The sequence below is a fragment of the Panthera tigris genome, chromosome C1 (genome assembly GCF_018350195.1).
Source record: "Panthera tigris isolate Pti1 chromosome C1, P.tigris_Pti1_mat1.1, whole genome shotgun sequence".
Classification (NCBI taxonomy): Eukaryota; Metazoa; Chordata; class Mammalia; order Carnivora; family Felidae; genus Panthera; species Panthera tigris.
The window spans coordinates 196,114,313-196,140,440 of record NC_056667.1 but is presented as its reverse complement, the minus strand read 5'-3'; the positions used below and the strand labels follow the sequence as shown (position 1 = coordinate 196,140,440).

Below are 26,128 nucleotides of genomic sequence, written 5' to 3'. Positions count from 1 at the left end.
AATTTGGTAATACAAAATTAACTGAGTATATTTCACCATTCATATTAAAAATGATCTTTTCCCCCCAAATTGTAAAAGTTGAGAACTTTAGTATTTGAAGACATCAGTTGCCAGACATGGTGAAATCATATACTATCTTACACAAGTGGGTGACTTGAGGAAGGCATGGAGTAAAAAATAGTAAATGTCCAATTTCTAAGGAAGAGACTCTTTCCATTTATGTACTATTCAGGTCAATAAATTTATTATGCAACCAAATTATATATGTTAGTCCTGAACTCTTTCGTGACGTGTTTCTGAGTATGTATTATCCTGTTAATATGGATTTCTTATTTAAGTTAATATTCTTCATATTTTAAACTTTCATAATTTTAGCAAATTATTAGGCAAGCAGCCTATACTTAATATTTGCTAGTTCATTTATTTTAAAATTTTTAAAAATGTTTTATTTATTTTTGTTGAGAGAGAGAGAGAGAGAGAGAGAGAGAGAGAGAGAGAGAGAACAAGTGGGGGAGGGGCATAGAGAGAAAGAGAATCTGAAGCAGGCTCTAAGCTCTGAGCTGTCAGCACAGAGCCTGATGCGGGACTCGAACTCGTGAACTACAAGATCATGACCTGACCTGATGTCAGACACTCAACCAGCTGAGCCCCCCCGGGCCCCCTAGTTCATTTATTTTTAAAGAGAATTCAGTTTTGGTCTTTGTTTCACATTGGTTGAGGTGGGTGAGTTCTAGAGGTGTGATATCTATGAGTGTGTGTAACAGTGTTGTACATTTTATTTTCCATTTCATTTTTAAATGGTATATATGAAGTTTTGAACTCTCTTTTTAAATTTTCATAGTAAAATAATAGTGGTAAGGAAATTTTTGTTATAAAACATACTGAATTAAAATAGTTTTTAAAACAGCTTCACAAAATAACATAATTTTCCCCATTTGATTTTCTGCCTTTTTTCCCGTAGTAATCTGTATCTGTTTACTCTTATTCTTACTCTGAGTTTACTCTTATCTCTTATTCTGAATACTCTTATTCTTCTATCCCTTTATTTAATACTATATTAGTGAATTAAAGGCAAGTTTAGTGTAACTTTGTCATTCACTATTATGTATCTTGAAACAAAGAGAATTATGAAGCTTTTGAGTGTAGAGAGCCTAGTATGGTTACTGAAGAAACTTTTATAATTGAAAATTGTTTAGCCTGGGAGTCACTTATAAGCCCCTGTGTAAGTCTCTTTACTTCTCTGCATTGCTGTGATCATCTGTAATTGGAGGCAATTGTGTGTTTTTGTAGCATCTATAAGCTACATTCTGAAGTTCAGTAGTACTTTAAAATCATAAAGAAGAGGAGGGAGTTTGCATTTTGAAGCAACTTTTTGCATAAAGATATATGTGGTACTTTTAGTCCTGAAATACATTCAGAGCTTCTTCTACATAAAATTGAACATAAAAATATTTTTATTGACTATTGTTTGACCTGTGTTCATAAACCTGAGTCTACTAAAAAAAATCATGATTAACGTTTCATGATCATTAATGCTGTAAAATTTGACATTTCCTTTTTTAAACTGTAAATCATCTCCTTTAACTTAAGAAAAAAAGATGCATATATTAAGCATCTTTATTTTGTTCATTGAATATTTTGAAGTATCTATATATTATAGTTATTTGTGACTACAATATTGAATGACAATGAATGAATTGATCAAATAATTAAAATCTTATTTCACATCCCTTTCATTGCTAATAATTTGTTCTGACAAAATATTGTTCTTACTAAGCACTTACTATTTGTCATTATAGAACAATGTGTATAAATTCCTATAGATACTAAGAATGTAAAACTCAGGTATAGCAAGGAAATGAGCTTGAAAAATAATTCTTGGTGTTGAGATTTGTAATGAGATATCATTTTGCTCACAGTAACAGATTCTCATCTTCATAGAAATTATCTTCCTGTTACCAAATTATAAAAGAAATACCATATAATGAAGCATAAAAATTTAATTTCAAAGATTTGATAACAAATGTACTATGAATATTATACAATGCTTAATAGTTATAATAGCTTTATATATTATAGCTATAAATAATCATATATCTTTCATTGATACACAAATTGTAATTTAGGGTGTATATAGGTTTACTGAACACATGAATTTAATCATTAATGACTTAAAATATAGTGTCTTGCATTAATTGGAAACATCTTAAATAGAAAAAAAATTGTAGGGAAATTTATTTTATATTCTTTGAGTAAGGAAATTTTTCTATTTAACAATTAAAATTCAAAGCCTATTTTAATTGCTTTTTATCCTAAATTTCAACCTAATTTTAGTAGGGCAGACTAAATATTAGTTAGGATGGGATTTTGTTTGTACTTAGGCCAACATAGGTATATAAAATTTAATCTGATATGTATATATTAAAATGTGCTGCATTTATTGACTTACTATATCAATGAATGTAAATTACTGTATTTACTATAGCAGTAGTGTATACATTCATACATGATATAATCCCTTAGAGTATAAGACTGCTAGAGAAAAGATTGCTAGGGTTTACCATTTCTTCTGTATTTTAGTTCTAACAAATGTATGCTTTTTTGAATATTCAAGTATATTCCTCTGTAGACAAAGTTCTAACTATAACTTTAATATACAATAATTTTTAATGACATTTTATCCATGTTTGGTATTATGTTTTGATGTATGTATTATAATATTATTAAGGGAAAAGATATTATAATATCAAGTCATATTCTTCATAATTCTGTGCTGTTTTGAAATTTAAGAGGCCCATATTTTCAGACTCAGACCTACACTTTTTTTTTTAAAGAAATAGAAATATTTTTTCCATCTCTCATTTTTTTTTTAATGTTTTATTTATTTTTGAGAGAGAGAGAGAGGGAGGCAGGCAGAGTGCAAGCGGGGAGGGGCAGAGAGAGAGGGAGACAGAGCATCCAAAGCAGGCTCCAGGGTCTGAGTGGGGCTCTAACTCACGGACTGTGAGATCATGACCTGAGCCAAAGTCGGCCGCTTAACCAACTGAGCCACCCAGGCGCCCCTCAGACCTACACTTTAAGGTACATTTCTTCAGTCTTGAAATGGAATGTTGGTAGACTTTACACTCATTAAATGTAGCTGATCAGATGTTGACCAGTTCAAGAATATGAATGATGGCATTGCTGTGCAGTTTATAACCTTTAGTACATCACTTAAACATGTGGGACAATTTGCTCACAGATTGGAATATGAAGTCATGCTATATAAAGTCATACTCCTCATTTATTTTCTTAACTTTTTCTTTAAGTGGGAGTTATATGGGACTACATAGGGCAAAAATTAGTGTTTTACTTTGATTAGAATAACCTTTGTTCCCAGGGGGAAAAATCATGGAAAAATTTCTTGAATATGGAAAAACTTATTGAAGCAAAATACAGAATCTAGAAATCATAATTGAAAACTTTAAAAAATCAAAACGTAAAATTAGTGTATATGCTCCCAAGATACCCTTGAGTAATAAGATTAACCAGTATTTTTGCAAAAATATAACACATGGGGCTGAGTTCCTTTGTATATATAAAGCATTTAAATTCAGTGAGCATAGACCAACAACCAAGTAGAAAAATGGGCAAAGAACTTTCATAGACAAATCCCCAAAAAACCCCAAACATTTAAACATGTATGTCTATAGATGCTCAACTCTACCTTTAAAAAAATACAGATTAAAATCTATCGTAAAATACCAGTTTTTATCTATCAGATTGACAGTTCAATGTGATATTATATAATAATGTCTATACTAGCAATAAACCATCTTAAACTTGTAACAGTAGAGCCTAGGAATAAATTATATTGATAAAATAGATTCTATGCAGGCATTAAAAAGAACAGTGTGCATTTCTGTGTACTAATATGGAAAAATTAAACAGATATTATTAAATGAAGAAAGCACAGTTAAGGTTAGGTAAATTGTACACTCCAGTTTGTGTAAAAAGACTATCATCTATAAACACACACACACACCCCCCTATACTTCTGAATTAGAAAATAAGGATAATGGTTGCTTTTGAGAATATAATGGGATGGTGAATTTTGGAGAGAAAAGGATATAATTTTCATTTTTTATCCTTTAATTTTTCTTTATTCATGTATTTTTTAAACATATAAAACATTCTAAAAAAAATCTTAATTTACTAAAACATCTCAGTGGATACTGCCTGAAAACCTCCTAGATGCCACACGTTTTTTGAGCATGTTGGGGATATTAAGATGGATGAAATAATGTCTCTACCCTTCTCAAAAACCAGTAAAGTAGTACTGATTTGTAAATAGGGTAAAACTCAATGTAGTAGATTTTCTGTTAGAGATGGGGCCAAGAAGTCTATAAAATCTTTTGTAGATCTCAGAGTAGTTTACATACTATAATTGATCTTCACAAACTTTATGGAATAAACAGAGCATTATCTTTCACCAGAAGAATAATAGTTAAGCCCATTTTCTGCATTTGTTCACTTAATGTTCACATCAGCCTGAGAAAGTGGCTACCATCACCATCCTCATTTTGTAGAGTACATGGAGAATTCAAGTATCATGCAGAAGGCGACACTGCTTATAGTGAGTGCCAGAGCTTGTATTCAAATCCAGGCAGCCTGGTTATAGGATCCGTACTCTTACTAGCTAAACTATTCTACTTAAATTTCATTTTGAAGTTTGAATTCATTTGTAGTTTGCAAACAAAAGACAACGGATTCAGAGGTTAAATATTCAGTTCAAGATTATACTGCTAATAAGTGTCAAAGCCAGTCCTAGAGCTATGGTCTTTGGACTCAACGCAGTGATCTCATTTTGCACCATGCTGCCTCTGTTCTTAGGGGAGTTCCAAGGAGGGGAGCAGGGGAGGAGCCATTTTGGTAGCACTACCTGTTTAAAGTACTAATAACAAATCACAGAATATGTGGTTTCTCTAAGAAAGCTGCAGTAAAAAGAACTTACTTCCTTTTTATGAATGTATTTCCTCCATTCAAGTAGTACCAAATAATTTGTTTTGCTCAGGAACGCTGATATGATTTCTTTAGAAATTTTCAAGATCACTGGATAACAAAACAAAACAAAACAAAACTGGTATTCATTTAAAGCCTGTTTCTGCTTTGTGAAAAGACTTTGTCAGCAATCCAGAATGAGGGCTGTGCTAACAAAATTCCAACTTTTCTGTGGGATGATCCAAAAACAGCAAACAGAAGGCATTAAATTTCTTAACAGTCACAAGTGTGTGCATGCACGCTATGCCATTCCTGTCATTCACTGCTTTTTAGTGTGCATAGATTAAAGTTGGAATACTTTGATTTGCAGGCTAATATGTTCCACGGAGAACTTTTTTTTACATAAAAAAAAGTAGCTTACAAGCATGTGAGGTCTGTGCACTCTGCCTTACATTTCTATAGCTCCTCATTGAATATGTTTTCAGTCTCATTTTAAGATACTTGCCTTGACAGTATGCCTTCATACATCTAAGACATTTGCTTAAGATCCCAAGTAGTTTCTCTTACTCAGTTCTGAAGCAGGTTTACACAAGTACTCTGATGTGAAACCTAATGTGAAGTATATTCATACAATCATATGATTGTTAAATTAAGAAGAGGCTGACTGCATGGCTCAGGGGGTTAAGCAATATCTCATCTTGTTTCTTGCAGAATCCTACCTGAGTCTCAAAAAGTAACAAACTCAAAAGCCAATACCAGAATTCAAGACTTGCTTAAAAAATATATAGGTTAAAGAAAGAAATATATGCAGAAATAAAGTGTCATTCTGTTTTATGAACCATCTTTACTTTCATGCTAAAGTCACTAAAATATCTTAGAGCACAGTATGTGTGGACATTGCATTGGTGTTGGCACATGCAACATCTCCATCCATGTTAATATAATGGTACTGGGTGGAGAAGCAGTGTAGATAACAACACATAACCTGCATTTTAAATGTCTTCATTTCTCTCTCTCTCTCTCATTACAGCAAATTCAGTAAAACTAGAAATGCAGAGTGATGAAGAGTGTGACAGGAAACCCCTGAGCCGTGAAGATGAGATCAGGGGCCATGATGAAGGTAGCGGCCTAGAAGAACCCCTAATTGAGAGCAGCGAGGTGGCTGACAACAGGAAAGTCCAGGAGCTTCAAGGCGAGGGAGGAATCCGGCTTCCGAATGGTAAACTGAAATGTGACGTCTGTGGCATGGTTTGCATTGGGCCCAATGTGCTTATGGTACATAAAAGGAGTCACACTGGTAAGCAGCTGAAAGAATAACCTGATGACTGCCTGTGACATCTGATGTTGATATTACCTGACATCTATTCTCTTTCCTTTTTATTCAGGGGTGGCAGTGGTGAAACTACCTTTTCAGAATTCTGCTAGTATTGGATTGCTGAAAAGCAGAGAGTAGCCTGGGTCTTGACTTCCAGCCTTCAAATCTGAATAGCATATCAGAAAAGAAGTTTGGGATTCAGTTTCCACAGTTCTTAATATAGCAATAATATGATAAGGGTTCAAAAGGTATAGGAGAATCTCATTGTGTAACTTAATCTTTTTGTATTTCTATACATATTTTACCATACCCATGGGCAGGTAATATAGTTTGCTTGCTAAGAGTTTATACTATAAAATGGTACTCATGCATTTATATAGAGGTGGATCATTTTCACCTTATCTGGTTAACCTCTTGGAATACAATTTCCAATCAATCTTTGCCTACCATGGGTTCCTGCATTAGGGAGATACTTTCCTGGTTCAAGGTGTTACCATCTTCCTGTGATACTTCTTTTATTATAGCTCCTGCGAAGAGATATGTAGGGTGTAGTATAGTATAGCTAGAGTGGTGAGTATGCTGGCAGGAATGTGCAATCATGGAATAGGGTAAGGAAAGAGACCTCGGATTAATTTAATATATACTTTTTGACATTTGTGTAATGTAAAAAACACCTAAATGAGGAGAAGGCTTTATTTAAATCTCTCTATAAATTCTTTGGCAAAATGAAAAAAAATTTTTAATTAAAAAAATGAGATTATGTTAAGAAAATCAGACAGTTAACTCTTAAAAAAAGTTTTAAGTTCATATGAAAATTGTTATAAAGATAATGATACCTTTAGCTATAATGCCAAGTAGTATTATATAGCAAAATATTAATCACTAATACTCAGAATTTTTAAATATGGTACTCTCTGGAAGAGACATAAATCATAATGAAGTTGGTTTAAAAGATTTATTTCTAAGTAATCAATTTAATTAGTAGTTGCTTAAAATATGAAAGATACAAGATACACTGAAGTCTTTCTAGTCCAAATCTCTCATTTACACATGAAGAAAGTGAAGCCCCAAATAGTCAAATGATCTGTCCATTATCTCTTATGTGGTTATGACGGTAGAACCAAGGTTTCCTGATGCCCAGACTGGTTTTGTTCAAATATACCAAGCTCAGTATCTTCAATGCACCAACATTTTCTGATGAGATATGACCCTAAGGCTGATATCTTAAAATTTATAGTAAGAAGTTACACATTAAAATCAGTGTTATCTTAATCAGAATCATCAGCTTTGGAACCTGTACCCTTATTCCAACTATACAGTTACATGTTTAGTTTTTGTTTTGATTTTAATTTCCTTTTTAAATGGCATATTTTAAAAATATTTATATTACTAGTGCAAATGTTTTTTACCTTAATTGAAAAAAATTTCTTCCCAGGGCGCCTGTGTGGCCCTGTCAGTTAATCCAACTTTGGCTCAGGTCATGATCTTGCGGTTCATGAGTTCAAGCCCCACATTGGGCTCTGTGCTGATGACTCAGAGCCTGGAGCCTGCTTCAGATTCTGTGTCTCCCTTTCCCTCTGCCCCTCCCCTGCTTGCACTCTGTCTGTCTCTCAAAAATAAATAAACATTCAATTAAAAAAAAATTCTCCTAGGAAAGTTAAAAGATCAGGTTTGATATTTGATAATAAAAATATGAAAAGTCTATAAAATAATGAGTCTTCTTTTCTTCTATGCTCATTAAGTAATGTTAATTGCAGTTCTAAAAGAAGAGTTCTACATAGTTATTATGTATTCATTATCTCACAGTGATTATATTGAGGAAGATAACACCCATTCCAATGTGTAACTTTCCCCTTCTAGCAACATATAAACAAAATTAGTATAATGACTTTTCATTTGAATTGCATATAGTGTGCATTTTAAGGCTGAAAAGTACACTAACAACAACTTTTTTGTAAGATTTCTAATAAGCCTTTTATGGTCTGAGTCAAGGAAATTTGAAGAACCTGAGTATGCTCTATTGAGTATTTGGGTTAATCAATGTTTCACTGTATCTGCAGTGATTGTCATGAGGATTGTTGGTTTGTAAACACAAAAGTAGTTTCATACCTACTCTACTGTTCATTTGATATTTACTACTATAGCAGCATTGAATTATTTTCATTCTGAAAATCCTGAAATTGACATGGAAAATGTTTTTAGTTATACAGATTTCTGGAAGGTCTATGAATATGGGATTCACTCAACTATCAAAGGCAAGGAGAATGGGCAAAATGGCTATTTAAAGTCCTCTTGCAACTCAGTGAACTTTTATTGTTAATAAATGTTTATTGGAGTATTGTAAACATTATACTTCCCTCAGATCTGGAAAGTTTTTGTTAAAGTTAATAGCCATTCTTAGAGGAGGCTGGGATACCTGCCACACATTGTTGACCTTAAAATTGTGATGTATCTTTACATTTACTATGTTTATATGTATTTCTGATGACCCAGTTTATACATCTGAATGGGTCATGACATTTTCAACTCCATTTTAATACTATTCAAGAACAGAAAGTCTATTTGTGAATTTTAATTTAAACTAGATTGAAAAAATGTGGTCAGGATCTAGTCATTAACCAAATGTTTTCTCATTAATACCATGAACTACTGTCTTCATTCTAGAACTTCCCCCTGTTACCAATTATTTACAGCTAGTATAAAAGGCGTGGTCTTAAATTTTTAGAAAGCCTTTAGGAAACATGTTTGTGTGTTTAGCTCATAGAATATCTAATATAAAATTGATAGTGAAAAAAGCTACACAACCACCCAGTTTACTAAAATGACATGGAGTATCATATCTAATTCACTTCTTCTTCTTTCTCTTTCATACTCTACTAAAGTACCAATTCCAGTGTCTTACAAATGGCTTTGTGTTATTTCATTGGTATTGCTACTTTAGTAGGTAATCAGGTAATATTGTCATCGGATACTCCAGGCACTCTTCACTGGGATATAGGCAGAAGAAGTAGGGGTAGTAAATCAATTCATGCACAAACATGAATTGATGCGGACATTATAAATACAGTCTATCCTTAACTTTGCCCTTCTTTGGGGTAGAGTATTCCCAACTTTGTAACTTAAGTTTTAAGCACACTATTTTGTACATTGTAGCTTTGTGGAACCATTCTCTTGCTCCAAGGCCCTCTCAACAGGTGCTTGGGATTTTTCATATTTGTAGGTAGTTGTTCCATCCAACACGGAACACCCTCTTTCTTTGATTTACGAAAGCAAATTGATGCATGTATATTTGTATTTCAATTGGATATTTAAACACAGATCTAGAAATATGTGTTTATGAAAGTATATAAAATATTGAAATATAATTTCAATAGATAATAGATAACTTCATTCTGGGAATAACCACAAAAAGGTCCTTGAGTAGATTAGATTAAAAAACAAACAAAAAAACAAAACAAGAAGCAGATTGAGAATGGAAATGAATGATAGCATGGCTACATATTAATTGTTCTCCTGGATTCAGAGTTGTTAATCCAGACTTTTGTGCCCACCCCATGGGGGAATTAGTTATCACAGATACAGTAGCCTACTTGATTTTTTCAATTGAATTACTATATAGTGAATTCAGTAAATTTGTGATGTTTTCCTGAAGTTTGCGTTTATTTATATTTGAAGAACATGATTAATATATTTTCAGACAAAGTCTAAACTAATTCTAAAAGGACTAGTTGATTCAGTCTATTATTACAGAAAGAGCAAATTATTTAAAAAATAATTGAGATGTGTTGTTTCAAGTAATACGCAATATGGGTAGCTAAGTGAACCTTTTACTTAAATATCAGATCATTTTCCACATATCTCATAATCCCTATTCAAGACTTAATTCATGTAAAGCGGATTATTTCTAAAAGCTTCATCCAATTGAAATAAAAGTGAATTATTATCATTGCCCTTTTCCTCTTATCACAAATGGGAACATGACTTGTTACCTTCATCATGCCTTTCTTTATTTCCCATGGCCATAGAATATAGTTAGCAAATGCTTCCCATGTAAGAGTTACATACTCAGCAACAGACAGTATTTCCTGATATACCTAGACCTCTTTTTATTTCTCTGACCCCTTTAAGGATGATCATATAAATTCATAAATAATTCTTACTAAAAATATTTGAAGATATCTGGAATATTTTGTAAATGTAAAAATGAAATTATCCTGTCATGCATTAGTCTCATATACTCAATTAGATGAATTTTAAAATTCTTTTTAAAGATAGTTATTGTTTTATTTATTTTTCTTTTTTGATTAGTATTACTTGGAATGACAAATTCAGTAGTCTAAATTAGGAATTTTTAAATATTTCACTTGTAAGAGGCTTAATGAAAATCTAAGTTAGCATGTTTGAGGAGTATATTCTAAAGGCAAACATGATTTCAAATGTTTTTGTTTACCAAACTAATTTAATTCATTTTAAAGTTATGGCATACTAATTTGTTACTTGCCTGGAAGACCCTACATAGAGAGATTTCAAAAGTAAAATCAAATATTTGGAGTGGAAAGTATAATTTCCATTTGCTATTTTCCTATGGTATAAAAATTTTTACAGAGAAATTGCCTCTTTCTTTTTTATTAGTAATTCCGTGGCAGGGGTGGGTAGTAGAAAATCCTGATTTTAAAAACCTATGGACTGCTATTTCATTGAAAAAAATGTCAATGAATTAAATTGTGTGTGTGTGTGTGTGTGTGTGTGTGTGTGTGTGCACGCGTGCGCGTGTGTGTAAAGATGTACCAATTTTAGATTTATTTTAAAACTTTTATTAGTGATGTGAGACTTCATACAAGAGGTTTCTTGGTAAAGTATTTCTCCTTTAAGCAGTATTTAGCATTGATTTAATTGTCAGTTTTATCAAATGAACCAAAAAAATGAAATAAGATAAAATTTAAGGTAACCATAACATAAATTATTTTCACTTAACACACCAGCACAAGGACTTTTTCATAAATTAGCTCAGAAGATCTCCAGATTTTGTAAGAAAAACCTTAACCCTTGCTACACAAACACAGATTATATATATATATTTTTTCCCTTGGTATATATCATAAAAAGTTCCAAGATGAGCAAGTAGTAAGGAATTTCAGATAACACCTGATGTATCACTCAATGTCTTTAGGTATTATAACAAATCTATATGATAGAATATGCAGTGGCAGCTGCAAGAAAATGGCCAAAATTTATCTTCTTTATGCCTCCTACCTTTCTTTAATAAAAAGAATCACTGAATTTGCATTAAAGGCCTCACCCAAATATTGAGGTTTCCTTATTCACTATTTACAAATGTTTCAGTTAAAGATATAAAACATGACAATTCAGTATAAATTTTTAGGTATTAAAATTATAATCTTCATCTAACCTCAAATACAGAAATAGTACAGTTAAACCAAAAGTGAATTGTTTTTTTTTAACTTTCTGTTCTAAACTTTGAGCTTTACTACTTTGTACTATTTATGTACTAATTTTTGTAATTTATTTCATGAATATCTTTAGAGACTGGCAAACTTAAAATAGCATTTTCTTCATGGTTTGACCGTACTTGCCAATTTTACTCCTTCCTCAACTGCATTTTTATGTTCAGTGACATTTGTGACAACCAGTTGACCCAATAGACTAAACTGATAATTCTGGCTTGAACAGTTTTATAGTGGTATCCAGTAATAGGAGAAAAGAGAGAAAAGATTTCTATAAAATTATTTTCACAACAAAATTATACAGGAAATGTCTGGATTAATAATTTTCTTTGGATTTTCACTGTTTATATCAGAAATTTTTCCAAAGCTTTCACTGTTAGTGACTAGGAGAATCGAGAGACCTGGGGCCTGGGTGAAGCTTTAGAGATTTTGTGATAATGAGCTTTGTTAACCTGGTTCATTCATTGAACTTTTTTGGCCCCCTGGTAATAAATCATCAGCTAAATGAAAGAGTTAGACTAAAGATCCCCTCCAGGCCAAACTAAAATTTCTGTAACTTTAAAAGAGATAGTGTGGCACAACAGAGCAAGATTTTGTTGTCCAACTAAGCAAGATTCAGTTATCAGTTTGAGTACTTTTTAGCTCTGTGACTATAATCAGATGCTTTGATACTTGAACTTCAGGTTCTTCATTTGTAAATTGAAATTATAGATACCTAATTAGAAATATAAGGATTGAAACATTCTCTGTAAAGCAACTAGTAAAGTCAGTAAAGTGATGGCACTTAGTTGTTCAATCAGTGGTCAGTGCTATTGCTGATTCTTTTGAGTCAGTGACAGGAATCCTGTAAAATTTATATAAAGAGAGAGAGCGGTGCTTGGCCTGAAGTTTAAGGCTTTAGTATTAGCAAATTTTAGTTAGATAAAGGTTTAGAAGACCTACAGGGGAGAATTCTCAGCACAGAGAACCTAGCACCAATTAGTAGTCTACAGCAAATTGGTCACTTGCGTATAACGTACTTGATCTTTCTACCTCTTTTCCTTTTGGCAGGTGAACGTCCCTTCCACTGTAACCAGTGTGGAGCTTCTTTTACTCAGAAGGGAAACCTTTTGAGACACATAAAGTTACATTCTGGAGAGAAGCCGTTCAAATGTCCTTTTTGTAGCTATGCCTGTAGAAGAAGGGACGCCCTCACAGGACACCTCAGGACCCACTCTGGTAAGTGTCACTGACTCTTTGAGAAGAAAGCTAAAATACGAGAATTCAGCAAAGTGTTAAAGAATGATGCAGAGTAACTTATAGCTTTGGTATATGGCTAGGAATTATCTAGACAATATTTTTATTTGTGTACACTGAGTAACTGATAAATCTTGCAAGTTGCATATGGCCCTTCCTTTTTTAGACTCGTAGACTTGGCAAAAAGGAGCACTGTCAACTGAAAAGTCTCTTATTTTAAGCCATTGAAGTAAGGAAACAAGTGTTCTATGGATTTTCTGTGATTTTTAATTTTATAATTATTAAGCCAGTATAATTAATAATTTAATTTATAACATAAATTAATGTATAATTTATTCTGTAATTATGGTTAATCCAGGATAATAGAAAATCTAGTAAAATATCATAGTTACATACTGATATCACCATAGAGGAGATGAAAGCTGTGATATTTTTCAACTGATATAGTGCCCAGTCTGGGAGTGGGAAATCAAACATCACTATTTTTAAACTTGAAAATATTATGCTCATTAGCAAATTGGCTGTGGAGTATTTTATATTTCATTTAAACGCTCCTTGTTTCTTTAACTCTCAAAATACAGTCATTGGATTTTCTCTGAAACATTTCTCTGCTTCATAAATCATCATTAGAAAATCTAGAGTAAGTGTGATATTTTTAAAATGCTAGAATATAGTACATAAAAGAGAAAGAATGATTAGAAATCTGAATGAATCTCATTTGACTTTTAGCATGAATTGCCATAACCAAGAAGTTAAAGGCGGAAAATTAATATAGAGTACTCTCCAGCCAGTTTTATATCCTTCTGTCCATAATGACATATTAAAATTTAATTTTAATATGAAGATATGATGGAAGTGATATTTTCATCTACATTGACAAATTGTATTAGAGAGTGCTGTGGATTGTGAGGTAATACTTATATTACCTGTTTTTACATTTTTTCCTATTAATCCTTAAGGCCTTATTTTTTAACATGAATGTGAAGTGTATAAAACTAATTTAGATATTAACTTGTCAATGTGGAGCAGTTGTAGAAAAATGAAATTAATTCAAGCATTAAAACAAAATATTTTAAGTATATATAGTTACTTGCCTCCCTGACTCATAGCAATTCCCTTATTTCCAACCATGACATTTTATATTTTAAATTATGCTATGAAAATTACATCTTTATTATAAAAATTATTCTTTATTGAAAGAATGTTAAGATGTGACAGTAACTTCCTTTAGCTAGCCATGTACTCTGGATTATTAAAGTATTACTGAGCTGACCACAGATTATATAAAACATAGCTTTGCATGAACATTAGCTGTTACATGAAGTTGAAGCAAAAATACAACTTTAAGCATCTATTTCATTCTTAACAAAATTGTGTTGCTTTTAATAATCATGGTTTAATGTACACATGTTACTTTACCTGGGATTGCTATATTATCCTTAGAAGGTTTAATGCCTTCAGCGCTCAAGAAAGATTTCAATACTCACCTTAATTTGTGTTGCCTTGATATCCTTTTTGTTCTTTTAACACATCCATCCCTGTGGGTGGTGTTTAAGAAGACACTTTGGTTTTTGTTTCTATTGAGCTGGGCAGTTTCAATCAGCATCTTTTTGCAAATTAGTCATGACTCATCTAGGGGTTCCTGACTGGTGCCTAATGAAGTGAGGGATGAAAAAGGTGTCACTCCAAAAGTAGGCCATTCCAATTGGCTTTTACCAGGCCAGACACGACATTTCTTACATGGTTCTGTGTAATTATAAATTGTGTGTGTGTAAAGTGAAGCTGTTTCTGTGAAATCGTATATTCTGTAAATAAATATATTGCCTCTTTGAGGTTCAAAAAAAATAAAGACATGGACCCATAGCGGCAATCATACTGATTTTACAAATTGGTATACAAAGTCATGATTTTGTAGATATATAAACAGACTCAAAGTGGCTAATTAAGGAGAGCTTAATGGAGTAATGAGGGGGGTGTCATCCATCTACTGCCTCATCAATGGGTGACATGAATTCAGTTATACTTCCAACTGTAACCTAAAATATTTGCCAATGTTTTTTTATATACAGTGTAAAACATAGCTGCTAAAGTCCATGCTTCTCTAATTGTTCAGAAAGTTCAAATTGATCATTATAGCTTTCTTATTCTACTACCAATTCCACCTTCCCCTTAAGCTTACCCTGTTTTGTAGCACCTGGGCTAGACAGGATTCTTTATCTGATGAATGACCCAAATCTTAATTTCTACAAATACTGAGTATTTGATGGTCCTGTTTTCCTGGGACTACTGCAGTTTTCCAGTAACCAGGATTATTGGGCACATTTTTTAAAAAGAGGTGCCCCATTGAATCTCTTGAGTTCCAAACATAGCAACAACCCCAAATCATCTTGGTAATCTGGAAAAGTTACCAACCAATAGTCCACTTCTCTCCCTGTTACTTTAGCAGCTTGAGATGCCCCCAAATAGCCAGGGAGTAGTCCAATATGACCGACTCAGAGCTCTGATCCATGGTGGAAACATTCTTCCTTTGGGTACCTAGCACAAAGATCAGAACAATATACCCAAACATGCCTCCTTCTTCATGATGACAGGTGCAAAGTGCAGCCATTTGCATTTATTACAGAAGATCAAATTCAATATGTGTAGACCACTAAACCCATAACATTTCACTAATGCTGCTAGTCTCTGAACTTTCTATGGCAATTATCTATTCTCTAGCATATATCTTACTGAGGCATCTCAGGTATTTACTACTTCCTGCTCACCATGTCCAGTCAGTACCATGAATGTAATGTTCCAACTTGATGTTCTGTGGGATGTCAAGATGAACAAGATTTCTTTGCACTGTATTATAGCAAAGAGGAGAGTTGACCTAGCCTGAAGCTAAGATAATAAAAGTATGCTGTCCCTGCAATGTGAAGGCACATTGCTTCAGATTATCTTTGTTGATAAGGAATTATTTTTCAAAGAAATTGTTAAGTCACTACCTCCATACCTGGTATCAGGGGCTATGTTAATATGCGCCAATAAAGGTATTACAGCTAGAACTGCATCTGTAGTTGGCTCTTGATGTGATTAAGTCTACATTCATCCACAGAACCATCTTACAGTATAAACCATCATTAGCCCAATAAACAGTATAAATGAGTGTGTGTAGGAATCCCTACCCAACATCTTTCAGTTTTAGTTTACTGTCTTGGGAGAGATATAAGTCTAAGGCTATGATCTCCAATGTGGTATCCACCAGCTACTTGTGGCTGTTAAGCACCTAAATATGGTTGTCTAGGTCTTGCAGGCAAATGATGATGAAATGTTGAAATGATTTTTTGATTAAATAAAGTCTTTTAAAATTAATGCCAACTTTTTAAAATGTGGCCACTAGAAAATTTGAAATTACACGTGTGACTCATATTTGCACCATACAGCATTGTTCTCAGCTTTTGGTAATAGCCCTGGGTCAGGGAACCAACATAAGAATCCTGTCCATTGCATGGGGCTTCTGAGTGGCTCAGTTGGTTAAGTGTCTGACTCTGGATTTTGGCTCAGGTCATGATCTCACAGTTCGTGAATTTGAGTCCTACACTTGGGCTCTGTGCTGGCAGTGTGGAGCCTGCTTGCAATTCTTATTCTCTCCCCCTCTTTTTCTGCCCCCTCCCTGATTTCTCTCTCAAAATAAATAAATAAACTTAAAAAAAAAACCACAGTTCTTCCTATTGCTTAATTTATTTGTTCTCACAATACTGTAAGATGGACTTGGGTAAAGTCTACATATTTATCTTGACCTCCATATGCACCCCGCTTTGAACTGGTGGACCATAATGGCATTTGGAGTTCTAGAGATTAATGTCAGCTCAGAGCTATTTCTAATAGCACTAACTGATAATATGTGGTAAGACTTGTTATTTCCCTCTTCCTAGTGCATAGTCACCATCATAAATGGCCATGGTGATTCTGGAATGACTTAGAAGAAGATTCATAGCATATATCCATGGCCGGGTGTCAGGATCTTTTCCAAAAGGGACTGTCTTCATCTAATTATGTGACTTTGGGCTATGAATACAATAGGCTTAGATCTAGGCACTGGATAAGAGATCATGAATCCCACCATGGCTATGCAAGTTCAGTTTTTGCCCATAAGACCTAGACATTTTCTGCATAAGTTGGTTAGCAGCTTGGTAGTCTAACCATTTATTTCATTCTTGGGGACTCCATAATTGATTAGCCATTGCCCTAGGACCCTATGGCACAAAACATCATGATTATCACCCCATCCCTATGGTTTGTTAAGGTAATTGCACCTTCCTGATATTTGTTCCTAACATAGAGCCTCGACCACTCTGAGGTCACACATACATTTAAATCAGGGAGCTCAGTTCTATTTGCAATATCTATCATTGTTCTCCCCAGACAAGGGAAGACAGTTAACATAAGCTTTTTTTGTTTTAAAGAGATAGAGACAGAGCACGAGCAGGAAGGGGCAGAGAGAGAGGGAGACACAGAATCTGAAGCAGGCTCTAGGGTCTGAGCTGTCAGCGCAGAGCCCAACACTGGGCTTGAACTCATGAACCATGAGATCGTGACCTGAGCTGAAGTTGGATGCTCAACCAACTGAGCCACCCAGGCTCCCCCGGTTACCATAAGCTTTTGAAGCATGTAGCTTCTTTCCTTACCAGAGTAGTTCTTTGGTGAAGGGAATGCTCCACACGTGCTTTCAGAAGTATGTTAGCAGCACACTGAACAGGGTGGTTCATAATTGATCTTTTCCATTATTCTTACTTATTTGAGCTTTTGTTCTTCTTCCTCTTTGCTATGCCAAGAAAATTGTGGCATTTCAACTTTTTACAAACAAACCATCATTGAATCAAGAATTCAATTAACTAGTCACTCCTACTTGCTCAAGGCAATGTATTAAGTCCCAAATCCCAGGTGAATACATATATTTGATAAATTTGGCCCTAGATAATCTAGCATTTTGGTTCATCTTCCTGATATAAAACCTTTAGTATCAATTCATTCCCTTACATGCTAACTGGACTCCTGTTGATACAAATTGGTAGTTTTGCAGTTCTTTCAGTGTATAGGCTGTCACCTGGATCAAGCCTTGATTTTGGTTATATTAGGATCTAACTTACTATGAGACGAGGGGCAATGAGAGGTAATAGGAATGAGTCCTTAAAAGAATTGCCATTCTCTGATTGGGTCCTTGCCTCCGCTAAAGCAATTGAAAGTCCCTTACTATGGGATAGCTGATTTATAGGAACATTGGTTTCCTTAGAAGGCAATGTGGGAAGTGAGGATTGTGTCTTCCAGCAAGGATGGTTTGGGAGTGTTTGGGGGTTCAACATTCTGAGCCTTAGTATTTGATCAGATAGTACCATCCCATGTTTCACTAGTCCATTACCAAGACCAAGTTGTATTGGTATTGCCCATTTTACTTACTACAGCAATTCCATAACTATTCAAGTCAGATTCTGGAGTTGGTTTTTAGCCTTATTTGTCCTGAGGCTTAAGTAAATAAGGACTCTTAAAGTCAACAGAGGACTTTGATATTCCACTTGTGCTCTAACATGAAGTGATTATTCAAGGCCTTCAAACTGTCCTTTCTTCTTTGTATAATCCTTAGGGCCATCAGAAATAGCCATATCACACACCAGTCTTCACTCTAAACACCACCATTGTCACTTCAGCAAGTAAAGGCTACATGCTACCAGCAGTGATAATTTAAGTAGTCACATTGCCAACAAATGCCTAAAAACAGTAGTATCCCATCAGCTTCCCATTAAGGAGGCCTTTCTGTTCTCTTCAAATATGAGCAAGTCAGGGGCGCCTGGGTGGCTCAGTCGGTTAAGCGTCCGACTTCAGCTCAGGTCACGATCTCACAGTTTGTGGGTTCGAGCCCCACATTGGGCTCTGTGCTAACAGCTCAGAGCCTGGAGCCTGCTTCCGATTCTGTGTCTCCCTCTCTCTTTGCCCCTCCCCTGTTCATGCTCTGTCTCTCTCTGTCTCAAAAATAAATAAACGTTAAAAAATATATATATATAGAAAAAAAAAATAACAAATATGAGCAAGTTAATGCCAAAATGCCATTTTGACTCTTTGAAGCCTTGGGCCACTCCTACTAGTAAGGATCCATCAAGGCCATGACAGGAGCAATGAGACACTCAAATGGGGGGAAATTTGGAGACATTCATGATAACATTAACAAGAGAATAGTGAGTCATAAAGGAAACCAACAAAAGATTGTTGAAGCACTCTGAGGCTAGCAATAGTAAGAAGCTATTAGCAGCCCTATGTCTGGAGGGACATTGGGATCAAGGGATCACTAGAATTAAGAGAGGTGGGAGATGGGTCTTGAACACTGACCTTCAGTAGAGGAATGTACCCCCTACTAACCTGTGACTGAGAAATAAACACCTTGACCTCACTTTCTCTACCCTCCAGTCTCTTGATGCCTTACATTAACTGAACCCAACCAGAAGCTAGAGAACAAAGGAGCCTACTGATGAAGCCAATAGGAATTAGCTTTCTGCAGGAGCAAAGAAGGGTGAAAATGGCTATGAAGGTGAAACAGAATAGGCCAGAGATTGACTAAAATTTAGGAACCAGTGCTTAAAATGATCAGTATAGGGTATTAAACATAATATAATGATTTTAATATTAATTTCTGTTTTTTATGAATATAATTAGTACAAAGTATTTTGGTTCCTCCTACTCCCCCCCACTTTGGGTAATGACTGTCCATTGTTTTAGTTACTGTGTTCTATAATATTAATATTGCATCTTTGGTTCCTGTATTTTAGATTTGAAAATTTTCACATCTACTAGTTTGGTAACAAAGAGCCTGATTATTGATGTACACTTATATGTTAAATAAAAAAAAAAAAAAAACACTCAGGAAAAATATATAGAGAATACAGTATACATTCATTCTCTGTTGTCCCTTTCCTATTTGAAACTCTACTTGCATACTTTAGAGGACACCAGGTAGTATCTTGGTTTTGATTGTTTAGTCCCAGTAATTACTTACCAGATAATATATGGAATTTCTTGAGACCTTCCTAGATGTTAGGCACTGTACGAAGCACTTCCCAAGGATTATTCCTTTAATTAAAGCCCTTTATCTGACATGAGCAAAGCCAGGCATTTTATCAATTAACAGCAGTAAGTCTAGTAACATGAGAAATTCTTTTGATAAAAGTGTTTACATTTAAAAAATATATAATCTATGTAATCATTTACCTCTTGATATAAGGCCTGTCCCTTTTCTTTTAGTGAGGAATTTGGTTTTGGAATTCCATATAATTTTTCTGTCCTAAACCACAGTCATAATGCATCATCTCTAATTCCATTTTCAGTGTCTTTTGTTTTTAATAATACTCTTTTAATGTTTATTTATTTTTGGGATAGAGAGAGAGAGAGGGGCAGACTACAAGTTGGGGGGTGGGTGGGGGCGGGGTAGCAGTCAGACAGAGACACACACAGAATCCAAAACAGGCTCCAGGCTCTGAGCTGTCAGCACAGAGCTTCATGGAAGGCTCGAACCCACAAACCATGAGATCATGAACGTTGGCTGCTTAACTGACTGAGCCACCCAGGCGACCCTTTTTTCAGTGTCTTTAAGAACTTAAACACCCTTGTTATGCAACAGCTAAATTTTTAAGATTTCTCACTATTTTTTAGGAGTATCCTTGCCCATCTACAATTCTTTAGTATTTTTTAAGTCAACTCACCTTTATTGAATCTTTCCGGAGTGGCAAAGTTAGTTTTCAGAAACAACTTTAGTTTTGTATTTATTTTCTTGAAATATGGAAATTTAAATAATTTATGTAATCATAATAACAGGTTCAGCTGGCAAAGGACTCAGTGACTAGTTCAACCACTGGAGTATTTACTTGGGCATACAAAGAGGGGCCTACGAGCTCCAGGAATTCAGGGCTTTAGAGAGAGGCAGTTGGTCAAGAGAGCTTTTTGCTGTTATTATTCTTATTTTACAGATGAGGGACTGATGCTCAGAGAGGTCATACAGAGCCTAGATTCATACCAAGGTAGTCAAACTCCAAAATCTATACTTTATGTTCTGGGATAAATGATACAGCCCTATATATTTATCCTATAAAACTTTATTAATTCCAAATGATAAAAAAATACTAACTATCTAGAGGTCAAAATATCTGGGTTTAGAATGGCTCATTGCAAATTAGTCATATGACTGCATCAAATCGCTTAATTTGATCTTTAAATCTCCCTGTGCTCCCAATATTATATGATGCTAACTAAATACAGTGTGTTTTCTTCTCTGCCAGAAGTTGGCTGCTGATCATTCATTACAGCCAAATCTTAAAGGGTAAAAGACTAGTCCCTACTCCCCACTGTTTTTTTCTTACAGTTTTCTGTGGTTTAACTTTAAAATAGATTTGCATAAAATTGAGTAGGATTTGTTTTCACAAACCTTCATAGCACCACTATTACTTCTCTGCAACTATCTGCTAACCTATTTTTTTTTTTTAACGTTTATTTATTTTTGAGACAGAGAGCGACAGAGCATGAACGGGGGAGGGTCAGAGAGAGGGAGACACAGAATCTGAAACAGGCTCCAGGCTCTGAGCTGTCAGCACAGAGCCCGACGCAGGGCTTGAACTCACGGACCGTGAGATCATGACCTGAGCCGAAGTCGGACGCTTAACCAACTGAGCCACCCAGGCGCCCCATGCTAACCTATATTTAAGAGGTAGCTTTGGGTGGCTTAGTTGGTTAAGTGTCCAACTCTTGGTTTTGGCTCAGGTCATGATCTCACCATTCGTGTGAGTCTGAGCCCCACATCGGGCTCCACACTGACATTGTGGAGCCTGCTTGGGATTTTCTCTCTCTCCGCACTCTCTGCTCTTCCCCCGCTCACGCACATGCTCTCTCTCTCTCTCTCTCTCTCTCAAAATAAATAAAAACTTAAATAAAACACAATATTAAAAAAAAAAGAGCCTTGATAAAGACATTTTCTTATTTTGTACTCTTAGGTCCAGATATGCAGAAGTTTACTTAAAACACATTCCCACTTAAGAGTATTTTTTTAGGGATGCTTGGGTGGCTCAGTGGGTTAAGCATCCAACTCTGGATTTTGGCTCAGGTCATGATTTCATGGTTTGTAGGTTCAAGCCCTGCATCTGGCTGTGCACAGTGTGGAGCCTGCTTGGGATTCATTCCCTCCCTCCCTCCCTCCCTCCCTTCCTCCCTTCCTCCCTTCCTTCCTTCCTTCCTTCCTTCCTTCCTTCCTTCCTTCCTCTCTCCCTCTCTCCCTCTCTCCCTCTCTCCCTCTCCCTCCCTCCCCTTCTTTCTCTGCCCCTCCTATACTGGTGGACACTTGTTCTGTCTCACAGTAAATAAACTTAGAAAAAAAAAGTATTTTTTATAAAACTCTTTCTACTGTATTGCTGAACACCAGTAAAATTATAACACAATATTGAATTTTTCCTCCCTCACCTTTGCTAATTAGTACCTAAAAGATATTTTTTACACTGGAATAGAAAATGGGTTTAAGGTTACAAAACCCTGGTTACTTGATTTAATTGCATGCCTTAAATTTTGATTACAGTCATTAACATTTTTTTAAAAGTGAAATGATATCAAGTTTTATAAATAATTAATAAATCAGAACCCCCTAAAGAACAATAATACTTTGGTAGTGTTTACTAGTGTTTGACATGGAAAAGTTTGTTTTCTAACAATAATTTTTGAATAGTATAATTTTATTATTTATGGAAATATATCAGATTAACATGATATTATTTTTTCAGTAGCATATAATTCCTGTGAATAACTCCCGTATTTTATTCCCCACTTCTTAAGATTATAACAGAAGAAATCAAAACTTTCTTACTTTGGTTATGACAATGCTGTATCCTTTTTCTGAAATACTCTCCATTCAGAAAAAATGCTTGTACAATAACCATCAGTGTTTGAGGTTTTGTTTTTTTAAAAGTATCTTCACTTATGAGTTATTTAGAGCTTATCTACTTGTCTTGATGCTGGATATTTTTTTAGAATTGCTTTATTTATTGCAATATGTTAGCTAAATTCAAACATCTAGCAATTACACCCTTACTTCTACTTTTGCTTTTTGTCACACTCAAAACAAGATGACTGGCTGAAAAAGGAAAAAAAAAACACATCTTTTTACATGTGGAATTTAAATGATATTCTAAGAGGGAGTAGGAAGAGAGGGGAAGAAGAAGAAGTAAAGAATTGGAATATATCATTAACAGTATACCAGCTGAAGATTACAGCCAAATTTTTAGCCCAGTGATAAAATATCTACACTTCTTTATATAAGAGTACAGGAAAATAAAAGATACTCGTTTATATTTAAAACTCTATCCATTAATCTTAAGATTTACCACACAAATTATCTAATTTGCCTTATAAAAATTTATTACATTTTTATGGGAGTTTTTCATGAGGAATCAGTGAGTCAGTACTCCTGTTACAAAAATGATTTTTATTAGTTTTGTCTTTTAGATTTTTAGTTTAACAAGTAATTATAGTCCTTTCATTCCTAGAAATTTGATTAGTGTGCTTCTTACGTTATATATTGCTCCTTTTAATTGTCTTTATTATACCCAATACACTGGGGAAATAGTGTTTCAATTAAGTCTTGGACCCCTATTAATCAAAGTAATACTTAGCATACTTATTTTTTTTAACTCTAGGAGGAACTAGAATTGCATATTTTTTTCTAATTGCCATTTCAGGTACATGTCTCCCATACTCTAATGCTGTGTCCAAATTAAATATTTAACACAGAATAGAAGATTATGTATTTTTAATATATGGAAACTTGTATAGTATATATGCATTATAAATTGTAAGGAGGAAAAAGTAAGTAGGAAAGGATTCGTAACAAAAATCATTTATTGCTTAAAAAATGAAATCTTTTAAAACATATGAAAATTAAAAATCCTAGTGTCCCAAAGAAATCTATTGTACTCTAAAAAAGCCAAGTAAATATTCCTTACCATTCATATTTTGAAGATGCTTGTTTGTTATAACACTAAAGTATTGTTCAGAGATTTATTAATAAAATATAATTGAGTAAGCAGATCAGTGTAGGAATTATTTGATTTTTTTGTTCATTTTATTTTTCAAAAATAAGTCCTTTGAGTTTTCAATAAGACTTGCTATAGTATTTCAAGGAAAACCTTAGCTTTCAATTAGGCCAATAGTTATTGTATAATTCTTTATTCAGATCACCTAAGAATAAATACTTTGTAAAATTAGGTTATGTGATATAACATAACTCTGGAGTTCTAACTGTTTGAAGAGACCTCCAGAGCCTTGAAGTCTGCATCTTTTTACTTATGGTCATTCTGAACAGTTATCTAGTTTATTTCCAAACACCTTAGGAAGGCTGATTTTTACAATATTACTTTGTAGCCTATTATTCAGTGTTTGACAGTTTTAACCTAAGAACTTTGTGCTTTATGTCGAATTGTCAGTTTAAAACTATTTTGTCCTATAAAAAGCAGCTGGACCAGATGTACCATATAAATATCCATCTGTTAAAACAATAACTTCCCCTCACTGTACATTTTTTTCTACCTGTTATATAAGGACTGCCTTTTTATTTTTTTTAGACCCTGGAATCCCAAGGTCTATATTCTATCCATAAAAACAGCTCATAAGTATTGAATAGTTGTAATTAGTTCCCAATACTGATTTTTTTAAACATTATCAGTTATATACTGTACTGTTATAAACTCATTTACATGTTTTCCATTATTTTTAACTCTAATTTCTGTTTTGTTCAGCTGTGCTTTTAACTATTATGAGAAAATACCTATAAAATATTATGACTCAGCCTGCTTTTGAATATATTTGAACATTTACCTTTAGGAGAATGTTCAACCAACCAAGTGGTATTTTTAAGGTATAAACGACATGCTCTCAGAGAAACTGATAAGAAGAGATAGCTCTTCATCTTCAAATTTGTTTAAAGTAAAGCTCAAAAGCAGTATCTGACTTGGAGAGATAGAACTAACTTTTGTCCATATTATTAAAGAAACAACTTAAGGTCAAATACTCTAGTTTTAAGTCTTTTCACACGGGATAGTCTGTTAATCCATCCTAAGAATGAAATGCCTTCAAACATATTGTCATTTCTTGCCACAGGATTCACTGTCACAGGCACATCATCTCCTTTAATTACTGACTGATCAGGAACTCCATAAACTACAAGGGATTCTAAAGTGCATATTGCTTTTTGTAATCACGATCCATCTTGTATTAAATTATCTTTCCCTCTTGTGTCTCCTTTTGTTTTCTACCTTTTTCCCCCATTCCTTCAACGTTTGCTTCAGTATTACTTCAGCTTTTGAAGTATAGACCTTTGAATATTAACAATTTGATTATTTGTGAAATGAGTGAAGAGTAAAAAATGTCTGAAAATTAGGTACTTGGCTAAAAGAGTATCATTATCAGTTATTTTCATATTGACGTTATTTTGAAACTAGATTATCATGACTTTTCTACCAGATATGCCAAAGAGACACATTTAAAAATTACTAATCCATGGCCTAGTATAATGATAGACATATTGGATTAAATTATTCAGAAATTGAATCCAGTGTGGCTCATTCATAATAGTGATGGTGCATTAAGCGTAGTATAATTTGTCCTGCAGACTTCCCGTGAGAAGGAACTGTTTTCACCTGATTGTAAACTTGGCACCTGGCCCACTTTCTGGGTGATCTCCCAAGTGTGAACTTTCCCCACCCTCCACCCCCCTTTCCTTCCTGGAGGTGCTTGATAGAGGTGGATTACACTGATAGTACACAAGCAGTGTCAGTTGCACACATGATTTGCATAACTGTGCTGTGCTGATTTCACCCAAGTCCTGATAATGATGCCCATGGTACCTCTCTGTATGCTTTGCAATAAACACGGGAGAGAGGGAATGGGGTTAGTATTTTCATTCTGGACTCTGAAACACACCCTTAAGGCACTGCCCATTGAAATATGATCAGGAGAGAAAAGCCACTTTCAGTCAAGCTAGCTGGTAAGACAATCCATGTGATTTCTATCCAGTAAGTAGAACACTTTTCTTTTCCAGACCAATAATCATTATATACTCTACCTTATACAT

General features: G+C 34.3%; 1 protein-coding gene across 13 annotated transcripts in view; it reads left to right on the top strand.

Moving 5' to 3' along the window:
* The window catches only part of IKZF2 (IKAROS family zinc finger 2), a 160,795-nt gene that overhangs the window by 99,355 nt on the left and 35,312 nt on the right, over positions 1-26,128 (top strand). For 11 of the 13 annotated variants that reach the window (XM_042995257.1, XM_042995260.1, XM_042995263.1 and 8 more), the window contains 2 exons: positions 6,011-6,277; positions 12,811-12,978. In XM_042995257.1, the coding sequence (XP_042851191.1) occupies positions 6,011-6,277; positions 12,811-12,978 (435 nt within the window). The remainder of the gene's footprint in view (positions 1-6,010; positions 6,278-12,810; positions 12,979-26,128) is intronic. The other 2 variants (XM_042995270.1, XM_042995269.1) reach the window with 1 other exon arrangement.